The sequence below is a fragment of the Vanacampus margaritifer genome, chromosome 15 (genome assembly GCF_051991255.1).
Source record: "Vanacampus margaritifer isolate UIUO_Vmar chromosome 15, RoL_Vmar_1.0, whole genome shotgun sequence".
NCBI lineage: Eukaryota > Metazoa > Chordata > Actinopteri > Syngnathiformes > Syngnathidae > Vanacampus > Vanacampus margaritifer.
Window position 1 is genome coordinate 7665585 of NC_135446.1, and position 16278 is coordinate 7681862.

At 40.1% G+C, this 16278-nt stretch overlaps 1 protein-coding gene across 2 annotated transcripts in view; it reads left to right on the forward strand.

The window, feature by feature from the left end:
* The window catches only part of exoc4 (exocyst complex component 4), an 86551-nt gene that overhangs the window by 40532 nt on the left and 29741 nt on the right, over positions 1-16278 (forward strand). For both annotated transcript variants that reach the window (XM_077545183.1, XM_077545184.1), the window contains exons 12-13: positions 11568-11670; positions 11740-11856. In XM_077545183.1, the coding sequence (XP_077401309.1) occupies positions 11568-11670; positions 11740-11856 (220 nt within the window). The remainder of the gene's footprint in view (positions 1-11567; positions 11671-11739; positions 11857-16278) is intronic.

Below are 16278 nucleotides of genomic sequence, written 5' to 3' on the forward strand. Positions count from 1 at the left end.
CTTCTGTGTGTTCCACTAGTTATCTTTATTGCACGTTTCTTTTCAAATTCAATCAGGCCTTCACCACAGCCTTGAGAACTATTTCAATGTACTACAGCGGGATGGAAAGCATTTAACATAAAGAGGCCCAGCATTTGGATGGATAACTGCCATGGAGTGCTAAAAATCGAGCGAGTGGTGATGAAATGGGGAGAGGAGATGTTGTGCCATGAGTGACGAGGCCCTAACGTAAGGTGTGATATCGCTCGCTATGGGCTTTTTTCATTGCTATTAATTTGAGATTATGAGATTCATCTCATTTATTTCAAGAATTTAAAACATTTAGTTTATCTTATAGTATAGTTTAATTGACTTCCTGTGGCGACCTATGACTTCTGCTCATGTGTGCAGCCAAGCTTAGAGTCACTGTGCCAAGATGGACAAAGACGGAGTGTACATTAAGTTTTACTAGCTTGACGCTTGTTAGACAAATCTCAAGTAATGTGAGCCCGTTGCAAAGCCAAATTCAATTAGCATACTAGTTGTGCGTCTTAGGAGTGTCATTTCAGAGCAAAATAAAATGGCTTGCTCAAGTTTCCTGCACACGGTCTCACAAATTTTCTATTTGATTTTACATTAATTACAAGAAAATAGTAGTTTGGAAAAATAATATGGGGAGAATAGTAAACATGAGATTAATCGTGATTAGTTACAGAAAGTAACTTGTTTTCTGAGTTTGGTCATGTCACATTCACGAGCTCAGCCATGATTGGTTTACCTGAGCCCAGAGCAACTGTGATATCATTTTCCGTCGACAGCAAGTCCCCAAAAAACGGGCCACCTTTGCGGCTTAATTTTCCACAAATGCAATATTCATTAGAATGCCATCTTTTGACTAGCGGGGCTATATTGAACATTATACTGTAAAGACATTTTGGACTTAAGCTCATTGCAGCATTATATAGTAGGGATGTAACGATAACGGCAATATCGTGATATCACAATATTAAAACTGCCACAATATCGCCATTGTCATGTCATGATATCAAAAGCAGCACATCTGTTAAAAAGTCAGGTTGATTTCCATTTGTGCAGTTCTAGCACCCTCTGTTGGCTAGTTTCTTTAGGGCCCGACCGATTAATCAACCACCGATTATAATCGGCCGATTATTGCCCTTCAAACATCTGCCAAAACAATTGGCCAAATGACCGATTATTTTCCCGTTAAAGCGTTATAAACATTATCGAAGAAAGCCGAAGTTTCAGATGCTATGAAAGTATCCTGAATGTGCCATTTTGCCTGCGTATCATGATCGGCAAATAGCAAGTGTGTAGCGTATGTTATTCTGGTTATTCTGTTGTCCCCTGAGCGTCCTTTAAGCGGTTTATTGTCATCCCAGTTGGAATTAACTGTAAAACTAAACACACAACAATAAAAATAACACCCACTGTATATTTAATTACCAAACATGCTTCATTTCTAAAACATCGCTAGCCTAGCGCTAATGCTAAAGGCGGAGGGAGGATCCCATTCAAATGCTAACCAGAAATTAGCATCAACTTCGGGAGTGTTTTTCCTTCAAATAATGTATCTTCACACACAAATGGTGTGAGAACACATACCCACGGGTAAGATAACGCGACACAAAGGCACAAATTCTTCCTAATGTGTGAAAAATGAGTTATTTTAATAGAATTAAATCGTAACTTCAATCGTAAGTGTATACACCATGGATGCAAGGCACCATACTGCTCCCAAGAGGCCAAAACGCACATGAACAGTCAGTATTTGCTGTTACTGTTTTTTCAGTTGCTATTATTGGATTATATTCTATTCTTATTTCACATTCTTATTTTTATTTTGTCATTGTCCTTTCAAATTATATTTAAAGTAGAGCTGTCAAACGATTAATTTTTTTAATCAGATTAATCACATTTTAGAATTTTGATTAGTCACGATTAATTGCTTAACAAAAAAGGCTTTTTTAATCAGCATTTTTTCTTGCCAAATTTGAAGAACACGAGGTTATGTGTTAATTCTTTTGACATTTAATGTTATGAGGACGTCTTCAACATTTTTTGATCACTGCACACACTCATCCTCCTTTTTTTCCTAATCAGTTAATTACTTGCATAATTTAAGATGGGAAAAAAATGACCCCAATATTTTGACATGAACAAATATTCTAAATGTGATACGCAAACATTTATTAAATGCTTTACTTAAATGCATGTAATTATGTTTATTGCTCAAACACAACCTGTTGCTACCTTAAATTTAGCCATCCACTGTCACGCTAATGGATAATCTCGGGTCAAAGTTAATAGTGTGATGCGTTAAAACATGATTAATGCGATATTTTTTTGTGATTAATTAATCAGTTAAAGCTTTAACTTTGACAGCACTAATTTAAAGTTTATATTTCAAGGATTCAAAGCATTTATTTTCTCAAAATTCAAGGATGCAAAATTCCAAGGATTTATTTTTTTATCACACATTTCCATATGACATGACACAAAATAAATCCCCAAGGTGTACCAGGTCAGCCCAGTAAATCCGAAGACTTGTGAAAATAACACAAGCTAAAAATATATAAAAGAAAAGGTTGAATCTCAAAATAAAAATGAATAATAAAAATGCAAGAGGCTTGAATTTCACATATTTACAACATGATTCGTGCATAACAAAAACAAAGTGCAGGGATGAATGGGCATGATGCTACCATGACATTTTTAAGTACCGTAGTTGAGTAGCCTTAATAGTTAAATAAATACTAAGTTTTGAAATCACAAATTGTTTTAATCATGATTTCAATCTCAATCAAATAATTGCTATTTTTCCAGCTCAATTATGTACTCTAACCATATACAGTACAGCAGTTGTAAACAAGTCAGAAGGGTTTTATTATTAACACATAAATCTATACAATAACCTTCTATACTTCATGAAATTTGTTGATAAGGTCAGACTATGGACTTGTCATTCAAAGCAGAGTAAATCTTAATAGCGAAATTAAGGAAATTGCGGGATAGTTTTATGCATTATATATAAACATTTTAAAATAATCGGCCGATTAATCAGTAATCTGCATTTTTTTCCTGCCAAAAATCGGTAATCGGCCTCAAAAAATGCATATCGGTCGGGCCCTAGTTTTTAGTATCAGGTAATTTTTTTACAATATTGTGACCTTTTTTAATATCTTCAACCTCCCCACAATATCATGATAATTATTGTATCCTGACCTTCATATCTTGATAATATCGTATCGTGATGTTTGGATATCGTTACATCCCTATTATATAGTATAGAGGTTTGCACTTGGTTTTATCCCACTGGCCGCACTGCACCTAATAATGTCTAACTACACAATCAGTGTTGTGTTCCAAGAACGGTAAGTACATAGAGAGCGAGGCCAGGGAGGGTGCCATCACCTGTCCGTCTCTATTGACAAGCTTTACACAAAGCGGATAAAAGCCATCATTTCGCCTTCCCTTTGTGTCCTGCAGTGAGAGCCATCTTTTGCCCGATAAAGCTCCTAATTGCTCCGTGGAGCAATTAGAGAGAGCTCAGCATTTCTTGGCTTTGCCTTGCACTACACTAAAACTAATCTACATCAATAAAAATATATACAAACAAATCAAAGATCATGCTATAATAATACTTATCATCATCAGATTAAGGCAAGAGATTCCTGTCTAGAAGGTTGTTTTAAAGTAAATATAAAAAATCCAAACAAAACACATTTCCAAAACTAACACAAATTTACAATAATGAATAAATGCTTACTATTTTTTTCCATAAATAGACATTATTAGTAAAAAAAAAAGAAAAGAAAATTAACGTTAATCAATAAAATTACAAAAAATCTGATTTTACAAAAATTAATACAAACCAAACTAAATATTGAATCAAATGAATGAAGAAAAAAATCTGATTCAATTAAAATATAAAACCAATCCCAAATAAATGTGGATCAAATACATAAAGTCAGGCTTAGGGAGAAAAAAAAGAACAAAAACATATAAATAAATAAATATGATAATGACTAAAATTAATGAACAAAAGCATATAAATAAATAAATATGATTATGACCAAACTGAATATACAAAAATTACATACAAAAAATACATAAAATATTAAATACTTTTTACACAAAAACAATAAAATTAATAAACAAATCCATAAAAATACAATAATGTTAATATATAAAATAAATAACTCAATTCATATTTAAACATCAATACGTAAACTATTAAATAAAATGCATTGCCAATATGCTACTTTTCCCCAAATATTTTTTTATGGAGTTTTGCAAGTTTGCTCTTTTTTTTTTTAGTTCTGCAAACTTAACTAGCACACAAAAGCATGGAAACATGACCTTATTAGAGGAGGTAATAAATAAATGTATGTAAAAAATCCGTTTCATATACGTTCACTTTCTCGTCAGCCTTGGAGAAAAGACTAATGACAAGATGGTCTTGTTCGCAGCGTGAGATGGCGTCCAAAAGAAGGAAGGTGAGCGTTAGGAAGATGAAGGAGCGGTGGCATGGCGGCCATTTGTCTTTTGAGGTTCCGGTTGCGTCAGCTAAACAAGGCCATCTTATTTCCTGTTGTCTGCAGGAAGCAGCTGTCTCGCTAGCGTTACCAGCGCCGCCGCTTGCTGCTTCTTGGGAACTCATCAATCTCGCTCGTTTTAATTGGTCTGCGCCTCGCTGCGACGGACGAGCCTACACACACACACACACACACACACACACACACACACACACGTACGCACGCGCGCACCACACACACACACAGACACGTTTGTTTTACTATCTTTGTGGGGCCATCTCATTGACATAATGCATTTCCTAGCCCCTTCCCCAAACCCCAACCATCAAATATAATTTCCTACCCCTACCCCTATTCCTTACCCTAACCTCAACCATAACCCAATTCAAACCTAAACTCTAAAACCAAGTCTTGACCCTCAAAAAGAGGTATAAACTTGTGGGGCTCAGCAAAATGGCCACACATGGACGGGTGGGCCCCACAACTCTGTGAAATCCTGAAATGTTAGCCCCACTATGTAACAAAAACAAGTCCACACACACACACACACACAAATAGGCAGACAAACACACTTTGAAGGCGCATATAGCAATACAGCAGTGGACCCAGCTGTGCACCTTGTGGTACACCAGAGACTAATATCACACTGAATGTTGTCTTATTAATGCTTAGAAAGATAATTTAGCTAAAGCAACACATATACTGTACAATATGGGCAGATAGATAGTCTTGCTGGAGGTCTAGGCTAGAAGTGTCCAAACATGACCTGGAGGCTTGGCAGCCATTTTGTAGCCCGCAGTATATACTAAAAATAACATTGGAAATGTAGTTTTTCTTTTTTGAAAGGCAGCATAAAAAGTGAGACTACCTCGGCTAGCTGCAAAAAAAACAAACAAAAAAAACACATTACGTTTAAAATAGTAACTGCTGTGATGTAGCATTTTTTTTAATACAGTATAGTAAAAATAAAACAATAAATAACTGAAGTTTTTTTTTTGCATTTGACTTCAAGCTTCAAACATCAATGTGGAGTAGTAAAGTTGACTATTCGACTAATCACGTCAACCTTGCAGCTTAAGTGCTGAAACACCGTTTGTCATGTTGGCTATGATGCTGATGGTTCATTTTTGTCCGTCATCCGTCTTGGTTCAGGCAGAATCCACAAACTTAATTGTTAGATCTGCCTTGTATTCCGTTATCTCCACACATATGCAGTCAACTGCATACGTGGGTTTAATCATCCACTGCATTGCTGCATCACGCATTGCTGCATCACACCACCCGGATTCTTTGCTGAAAATGGAAATGTAGTATGCAAACTGACACACTGCCATCTGCTGGTAGAAGTGGAGATTGCACAAGCATTGCATGACAGCTGAGAACAAATTGTACATTTGAATCATACTGAAGGGAAAAGCTCTGCTGTGGCTTATCTAGGCAGGCGTACTTAATTGTATGACTAACACATCATCACGTGCATGCATGCGTATATTCCAAATCAAGCATTAAGATTGTAAGTTGCCCTCTTCCAACTTTTTAATTCTCCCTTCTCCCTCTATCTCATTAATTCAACGCCACCATAAAAGTAAGCAAGCGGCGCGCGGTAATCCGAGAGAATCGATATTGAATGTGCACTTGAATAACAATTAAAAAGAAAGAAAGATTTAGCGTCAGAGTTGGCCGCGCGGTGTGAAAACTCTGCGAGTGTCTCCCATCCATTAGCATCCTTTAATGACTTTGACATTCTTGCTGAAGTGGCTGAGGAGTGCCGCAGGAAAGAATCATTGCAAATAGATAAGAGCTTTGGAGTGTCACCGGATGGGCTGTGCTGTCATGCGATGGCTTCTCCTTTTTTATTCCAGTGTTCTTGACGGCCGACGGTGAAATCAGAATTCAACCCAGCTCCTGCCAAAGTCTCTAAACGATACACTCTTCCATCTCATTTCTCTTTCGGCATGGTTGCACTTGTGCCGCGGATGGAGATGGATGGCGAGAAGCGTTTGTTAGCTGAGCTTTGCTTTCCAAATGAATTCCAAGGTAGCGGCCATTAATGCTGGACATTTAGTCGATTTCAAATGGACATCACATTGTAGTAGAATGCAATTTTCATATCGCAAAGATTGCAAATTGAAAAAAACAAAACTTTTTTGCAGTGTATACACTGTACTGTACTTGTTTCATGAAAACATGAAAAATTGAACGTGAAGTGGTAAAGCCACATTTGTCTGCATTATTTTTGAAATTTTACACCACACTCGTTTGCTAGGAATTGGTGAAGTTGTCATAATGAATGCTCAGAAGACACCAAGTCAAGGAAGAAGAACCTTGACAAAATTATCGCATATTAATAAATACAATACTGAAGGGAAAAATCGCTCGACAATCAGCTCTCCCGGCAATCAGAACGCCATTAGGGGATACACCGTGTTAACTCATTAACCCAAATCCCTTCCAGTAAAAATACATAATGCCATTCACGAGTGCTGCTTTTCCCATTCACACGCCCAGGACCGTGACATGGACAATTATCTTGCTCCATAGCATACACCTCTGACATCTGTTTGCTAATGACAGATAATTACATGTTGTCAAGCGCAATAACATGTTTCTGCATGGGAAGGGAATGTTGCTTCTAAAAATGGACATCAAGAAGAAGGAAGGTTGATGCTTAAAGCTGGCCTTGGCTAGAAAATGGATGCAATTTGAAAATATGAGCCAAGTAGCCAATGGTTTTGCTCATATGTGAGCGGATATTCAGTCGATAATGCTCACTTCTAAAAATATTGAATACCTGCAGCTATACAATATTTGAATAATGTAGCATGCTGTCTAAGTAGTTTGCACGTCTAGCTTGCAGTTCTGTATTCAATTCGCGTTTAAATCTTGGCTTTGGCCTCTCTATGTGGAGTTTGCATCTTCTCTTTTAAATGAATAAAATATAAATGAACCAGTTTTAGGGGAATAAATGGCTCAAAGCAACAATTCAGTGCTGCTGGGTGGAATTTTTGCATGTCCACATATGGTAATTTTCTTAGCCCCCCAACCCCCCTCCATCCCCAATCATTATTAATTGTCAGTATCCACTTGTTGAAAATAACTTGAAAGCAAATATATGAACTCTTTTTGATTGTTGAACTGTCTGAGAAGTGTTGCAGAACTCGCGGGAGCCATGCAGCATTTCGTCGCCTCAAGATTTAAAGTGTGGATGTTTTTTGTGTCAATAGTTAGGTCAGTTGCATTTTAGGAGTAATTTTGTGTGCAGATTCATTTCCGTCAATACATGTTTTAGTCGGCGTATTATAATTTTTATCTTGCATCACTTAAGCCTTTGAAATAATGTTTGGTAAGATGACATAACCACAGACGTTAGCTTTTGATTTGATGAGTATTTGTGTTTTTTTCTTTTTAGGGAATTAAATTGCCGATTAAACGTGATGATGAGCAATCACAATCAAATCAAATGAAAACTCCCCCTTTCCTCGCCCACACTGTACTACAACCTTTGCAGCATGTCAGTATTTGTCTCAGCTCGCCAGGGCGGCTAAGTGAATTATTTAAGGTTATTAAGATTTCGCACGGCAGGCTGAGTCGTCGGCGAGCGCTGGATGCGGCTGCCGTTTCCACAGCAACCCAGTCGATGCTTCTGATCCGACGTCTCTGCCTCAATCCCGCTGTTGTGTAGTGCGGCGGCCAGTTACTTCAGTCCAACTCTCCCGCCGTCTGCATGCGGGTCCACGCTCCTCGCCTCCAGATGGCACGTTTACTACTCGCCGCATTACTCAAATGTTATCGCCGCTGTCTGCGCAAAAATCCATCTGTGCTCACACACAAAGCGGACGATCCATCATCTTGACTCCGGTATCGAAACAATGACAGTAATGACAGCCGCGGATGGATCTCGGGGTAACACGGCGCGCCGTTAAAGTGGCAACTTTCTGTCCCCCAAAATCGATTTGATTCTTCTATTTCTGGAAGATGAAGTTGTCAGCAGAAATTGTATTTTCTATGGAAAAGCGGAGGACTCGCAGGCGAGAGGGTGTTGAAGTTCTCTCCATATTTATAGAGAGGAGCTGTTTATCTGGCTCGCATTGTTTGACAGCTTTAATTAGGCCACAGAAGAGTTTCTCCCGCTTTGCGCTGCGGTCGACTTTGGAGAATCAATGAAGGATTTACAGTGGCTTTCGACTGCACTCGCGAGGCCCCCAGTCTTGCTGACTAATTGGGTGCAAATGCTGAGTCGTGTGTGAGTGTGAGAGTGAGTTTGGTCCGCGGGAATTGTTTTGTTTAGCCAGAGGCTACGAGCTACATGCTTCATGTTGATATGTGCCAAACTAAACAACTTGTTGTGGGTTATGACAACATTGGAAAGCTCCAAAAAGCTTCCAAGGGCTGCAGGGGATGTATTGACATGTTAACGTTTCCATCTATTGGGAGCTGACTCTCTTTTACTGTGCACAAATTTGGGTTTTTTGATTCTCTTTTGAGCCTTAATTACATGAACCTGTTTTGAGGGGTTGGCTTTCTGTCCTTTATGGCTGGGCCATGGCTTTCACTTCCAACAAAGGGGTGGAGCTAAATGATGGAAACAAAACAAGAACAATAAAAATATTTTTTAATGTTAAAAAAAAACAAAACTCTCTAGTTCAGTAGCCATTGTGCTGCTCCTCAGCAAATAGTCGTTCGTTGCGGAAGATAGAAAATATTCACGATCAAAGACGCATCTGTCGAGGAAGGACGCATCTGTACTCGTGACTTCTAACTATTTTGTTGACATTGGGATTTTTAACTACATTGTTGCAATATGCCTGGCGGAAAAAGAGCTGACAAAATTGAGGAGATAACATCTTCTCTTGCAAAACTCAAAGAAATGGTCACCAAAATACTTGAAATGAAAAAGAGCATCAAGCCACTTCTGCAGGAAATTCAGCAGTTGAAGAAAGAGACACAAGAAAAAGATCGACGCATTGCCACCTTGGAACAAAAAGTGGATGATTTGGAACAGAATCTTTGAATCAACGATGTGATAGTTACAGGTATCCAGATTAAACCGTGCCGCAGCCCTCGGACGAGAGCTGCGACCAGCACAAGTGCAGTTGATTCTGACCAAGCTTCAGCGAACGAGACTGTCGAACAACAAGTGACTCAACTCAACGCAGTGATTTGGGTTTAATTGTGGATCCAGCGCACATCCAGATGTGCTTTTCGCTTACATCTGGGGGGACACGACACTGGCAGTTCTGATCAGGTTTGTTGACAGGAAGAAAAAGATTGCTCTTTTAAGAGAAAGATACAAGCTTAAAGATAAACATGTCTACTTTAATGAAAATTTCACAAAACGAAATGCTGACATTGCCAGAAGGGCGCAACAATGAAAAAAAGAAGGGCCATTATCTCAGAAGAAAATACGGATCGTGAAAAAAGTGGAAGAAATTGAGAGACAATAACTGCAATCAGTAACTCACATCATTAAATTGTGGATTATGTCTTACCCAAATGAAATTATTCTAAAATATTACTAATTAACCCAAAACTGGAGCTGTCATGATTTGAATAATGTAAATATAGCATTGCTGACACTGCCAAGGTTAACTCTTGTTTATACACCTGCATTGATAACATGTATTGTTGTTCCTGTAAGAACGTATTGTCTGGCTGTTCTGTTTGGACATTTGTTGCAACATGAAAGGCTGCCGTGATAAGGTTGTATTGTGGCTGCAATGTATCTGCAATGGGGTTGGGAACATGGTTTGTGGGATGCGGCTAGCGGGAACTACTCCCCCGGTGGGCTGGCCTTGGTGAGCGCTCAGCAGTATCAAGATCTAAGCATCATCGGATGCTGGCAACAGTGGTGGCTGAACTCACCAGAATGGAGTGAACATTGCTGTGGAGGCAATGGGCAGAATGCAAGCCGATCTACTCTTCTGGAAGCCACAACGTGTGAAAGCTGATCCAACGTCAGCGAAGACGCTACTGGTGAATGAGCGTGCGCTCGCCTTGGCTGCTTGCCTGGTTAGGTGGGCCTGTTGGTGGCGTTCAGGAACCGATTTACCAATTCCAAATGATTGGTACCAGCTGCAATTTACCCACAGATATTACTCAAGATGAACTGAGCGAGGAGTGTGCAGACATATGTCTGGGATTGATATGAATCAATGACTATCATAATCAATGTATATGACTGATGCGTATAGTAAGAATCAATGGGGACGGGTTACTAATAAGCCATGGCTTCTACCGTCAGATCATGTGATCGATGTAACCTGTAATAATGTGTCCAAAAGGGAAAAAATGAATGAAACAAAATAAATGTCTGTGAATATTATTATTGTGTTCAGATATTTGTTGCTAAAACAGCGACACAGATGTTATTTGTAGATTTTATTTGCCTTGTCTATGGCATTGGCCATAAGCTAGCGATGGCCAGTGCCTTGAAAATCATGTTTGTCGGGTCACTTGTATCTCAAGGCAGCCCTGTAATATGTTCTCTTCCTCTTTATTCCATCTGGTCCACTTTGCAGTAGTTTACTTTTTGTTTGGATTTCTCCAGTAGCCCATTGAGGCGGAAAGTTATTTTTGTGACCAACTTTAATTATGCAACTTTTAGCTCCACTCACTAACTCCAAACAAAAGAGTGTCAAATGTTAGTGTTTTATCTTTGCATCTCTTTGTTATCTTCTCGTGTTTGCTGTACTGTACAAGGCCGGGGTCATGCGTAGCCTCACGTCTTTTAGGTCAAGCAATGTTTTTTCCACGGGGTTTGATTTATTTGCGCATTTATATGTGACGCGCGCTCGAGAAGGCGCTCGCTCTTGCGTGGCGTCGGCCCCGCGGCACGCGCCAGAAAAGGTCAGCGACCGGCGATCCTGACAAACGAGGTGCGCGCCTGCCTCGGCGAAGCCATACGTTAGTGTCCGACCCACATCTGGACCACTGGGGGACTTCCAAACGTACTTTATGCTCAAGCTATCACCAGTGACTAAAGTCTTGGGAGACCTGGAAGAAGATACAATTTGTCCAAACTTCTCCACGCAGGTTCATTCAGGAGATCGAGATGAACATGGGCGCAGGCCAGGCCAAGCAATGCCAACTCCGAACCTTCCTGACGTACTACATCAACGACCTTTTCCTCAACCAGGTTGGTGACACCATGAAACAGACTTCTCCCAGCGTGAGACCCCCACTCATCTAATCCTTTTTAATACAGGTGCGCACAGAGATCAACAAAGAAATCGAGGCGGTCAGCAAAATAGCCGACCCCTTGAAGATCCTCGCCAGTGCTGACACCATGAAGGTTCTGGGTGTGCAAAGACCTGTGCTCCAGGTGAGGTCCTCATATGGGACACCAATTTACTTGAAGGTTCTAATTGCTTACGAAATGGACATGTATGTAGACTGCGGATGGCGTAGCCTGGCAAATAATTTGTGTCTACCTATTTTCCGACTTGGTTGGTTAAGAGACTAAATTAACAAGTACTACTACTACATAAATACATACATGTGCGGACTGCCATGAAGATCATGGGGGTCAGGAATCATCCTTCCCTACAGATGCTTTATGAGCAGTCCGTCACCGGACTGGCACAGAAAATTGTTAATGACCCGACTCACATTCTGCATCATGAGTTCCAGCCACTGCCTTCCGGCAGGAGATTCAGGGCCCCCAGAACCAGGCTGAACCGCTACAAAAACTCATTCCTGCCGACATCCATCAAACTGCTTGACAACCGACATTAACATTAACATTAACTCAGTGCAATAAGATTTATGGTGCAATGTTGTGTGGTGTTGTGTTGTGTACATACTCATGTGTGTGTATATATATATAGGAGCGTGTATATGGGTGTGTGCAATGTACTTCTCTACACATGTATACTTCTGTGAAGTCTTCTACTTATTGCTGCACTTCTTATCTATTTAATTTTAATTTTATCACTTTCTATTCTGTTGTTTCTCTTTACTGTAAACTGCAGCTGGACGGAGTCCAGGAAAAAGTTCCCCACGGGGAAAATAAAAGTGTATCGTACCGTATCGTATCGTATCGTATCATATCGTATCGTATACTAGTACTGTTACAATTACTACAAGTACTTTTACAGGTACCACAAGTACTGCTACAAGTAATAGTAAATACTACAAGTAATCCTACTAATACAAGTATTACAAGTACTTCTACAAGTACTACTACTTCTACTACAAGTACTGCTGCTACTACTACACATACCTCTACAAGTACAACTACTACTACTACAAGTGTAGAAACTGTTGAGCACATGCGGCTTTGCACCTTGCAAGAGTCAGCAGCATCAAGCTAAGATCCAGACAATTGCTAATATTCGTTCAATGCCCGACTGTCAGACTGGTTGGCTCTAAAGTGGCTGGTTTTGCATTGGCATACACATAAATCGTGTTTGTTTTGTCAAAATAGCTTGTGTTGCAGCCCTTGGATGTGTACAATATATGTGTGCATGTGCGCGCGGACTCTGCAGCTGCTCATCTTCCATGCTGCAAATGTCAGTGGCAGTGAATTCCAGCGGTAGTGTCAGGCAGCGAGTGTTGGGAGTTGAGCAGGGTTTGTTCAACAGCCCCTCCTTAACCAAAGGAGTGCAGCATCTTGCTAATTATGCTGCTGCTGCTGCTGCTGTGGCTAATGAGCCTTTCTGCTGATAGCAGGAGCGTGCAATAAAGTACTCTCTTTGTTTGGGATTTAAATTTTTTTTAAATTGGCTTGAATAAAAGAGCCCAGCACAATTCAGCAGCGTCTTTTCACTCCTTTTTTCTTTAGCGGGCATCGTTTTGGTACCTGTGTGTATATGGCTTGGCTCCAGTGTCTTTTAAGACAAACAAAAGTTCTCAATCGGTCAGGGAAATTAATTTGTCAATGTTAGCACAATTGCACATAAAATTACAGTAACATTTACTAAAGCAATCAAACATTTGTTTGCAGAGGAAAATCCATCAAATCAAGCTAAAGCAGAAAAACGCCAGTGTTGCAACAAAACTTGTACGCCTAATCGGGCTGCGGCAGGAATCAAAATGCAAAGTGAATTAAGTAAAGACACAAATAGAAGTTAAATTATTGCAAGCCTTGGATTGCAATGCATTTTGATTCCTGCCGCAGCCCATTTAGATGCCCCTGCAGCTCAACTTGAGTTAGTTGCACCTAGTTTCACCTGCTGCTGTGACTTAGTGGAACACATTATATAGTACAATTATGGCAGGAATGACAAGACCTTCTTTTCTTCACTTCCCCGCTTGCTTTGCATTTTGATTTCTTCTGCAGCCCATTTAGGCATTGCCAAACTTGAGTCAACTGTGCCTTCGGCAGTAGTGTTCTAAACCACATTTTGCCACTACTGAAACAACTACAACAAGCGTCTTGTTTTGTTTCAACTTCATTTGCCTTCTGTTTACTTTGCATTTTGATTCCTGCTTCTTCCTGTTTAGGCAATGAAACAGCTTAACTTGAATTTATTGCACTTACTGCAGTCTTCTAGCGAAACACATTACGTAACTATTACAAGACCTACTATATGTGATTTGCTATATTTTGTTTACTGGCAAACTATCCCAACTTGAATCAACTAAGTGACTGCTCTGCTTTTCTGGTGAGTAGTTTATCTTCACAATAGTTTTTCCAAATGGTAGCCCAGCACATTTTCTTCCAAAAAGTATTAACTTAAGTGTGTTGTGAGCTTAATGTTGTCCTCGCTGGTTGCCTCCGTGCAGTGGATGATTAAAGATTCTGTTGACTGCGCCATAAAATGCTTGCAAGGGTTTCCAATCACGTAGCAGATGTGTTGTTGTGCCGGAGTGGAGTGTGACTTGGTGGTTTTTTTTTCTCACACATATGTGTAAGTGCGCCAGGTGTTGTCATGGCCACTCCTACACACACTGTTGGCATCCTAACCTCAGGGGCTGATGAGAGGAAGACTCAATATAGTTTCAGCACATTAAGCACACTATGCCCATGCGCAGCCACATATGGGAAACCGTTTGGGGGGGGGGGTGCACGTTTAATGAACGCATCTGCTCACTTCGGGCTGTTGAAGCATGCTAAGCTGCTAATGGGAGCTGAAAGTGCGAATGGAGGAGAGTGGAATTAGTCTTCCTCAGTGAAAAGAATGAAAATGCAGTTAATCTCCCCCCAAAAAACAATTTTTTGTTTTGAATAAGGAAAATAGCACCCGTGAACGTGCTTACTTTCTCTTTCCACATGAGTATGTAATTTTCTTGTCACTGCTCCTTCATTTCTGACCGCATTTTGCAAGGTATCGACTTTGAAATAAATCACAGTGCGTTGTGATCTATGGGGGTCCCCTGTGCGTGTGTCCCTTCTATCTAAATTTGCGGCAATGGCTGAACACCACTCAAGGTGAAGGAGCGCCTCAGAAGAGCACTAATATCGATACGGGAGATGATTTGCCTATCAGCGGTCGACAGCAGGGGCTGGCGTGTATGTATATCATGGAGTAATAATATGATTATGATGAGCCTGACTCGATATGCTCCACAAGGACCAAGAGATAATGTCCGTAGAGGTGAGTGTCCTTTTGCTGCTGATAAGCCTCAATCAACCCCCCCGCCATTGCTTTTATGTTTCACGCGTGTGCATGTGTAGGAATCAGATGGTGAATCCAACACACAAGCACGTAAGGGCAGAGATGCTATCTGTCCATTTCTGATTGATTCATTTAATTGGAGTTAGATGGAGGCAGAATCAAGGAAGAGTGGAGGCGTGCGAGGGCTTTGCTGCTGAATAGCTCGTCAGATTGGCTCCATTTATCTTGCTCCAACCCTGTCCCCTCCCCTCCAAAACTACCACCCACATTCTAGCATCCAACATGTTAGTAACGTGTAGACTGTCTTCACTGATTGATAATTAATTGCACAGCAAATCAATCCTATATTTGATTTTTTTATTAGATTTTTTTGGGGGGGACGGAGAGCTCAGTATTTTTCATTGGGTAATTTTACCGAATCGACATGTCATCATCATTGCTCTCTTTTTTATGTTTTATTTATTTATTTATTTTTAATTTTGTATGTGCGTGTGTGTGCATGTGTGCGTGCGTGTGAGTGTGTACTCATTAGTTCACCTAAAACCTATTAAAAATCCCATACCGTTCACCTAAACCGAATACTTCAGAATCCAGCTAGAGTCGTGAGGTTGTCAGGAGACCCGAGGAAGGATCAAAGAAAAGAAAGGGAAGGGAAATCCAGCACCGACCAGACATTACCTACTACCCACCAGGTTACCAACCAGAGTCTTTCACCAACCCCAGAAACAACTAAATTCCCAAAAATTAGGGAGACCTCAAGAGACCAAAGGAGAGACTGAGGAAAGGAAGGAAGGATAGATGAAGCAGAGTGAGATCCACAGGCATCAGCCTCCACCGATTCAACGACCAGAGGAAGAAGCAGATTGTGTTTGAATTTCGATATATGCTTGTGTGGTGGATCTGGCATGCATAAAAACCTCCACTAAAGAGGGGAGCCATCGACCCCGGCCAGAGCAAGCACAGGCCATGGCAGTCTCCCATTTCGAGATGGGTAAAGACATTTTATCAGTATACGAAAGTAACTTATATATTTTTGAGAGTTTTTTTTTGTTGTTGTCGGAGAAAGCTAAAAGAGGTGGTTGAAGCGTACCCCGAATTGTTGGAATTTGTTTCTTTATCATACTTTTAACTTGCAGATAATGTAAAAAAAAAATCAATTTTTTATTTTGTATTTTTGGAGCAAG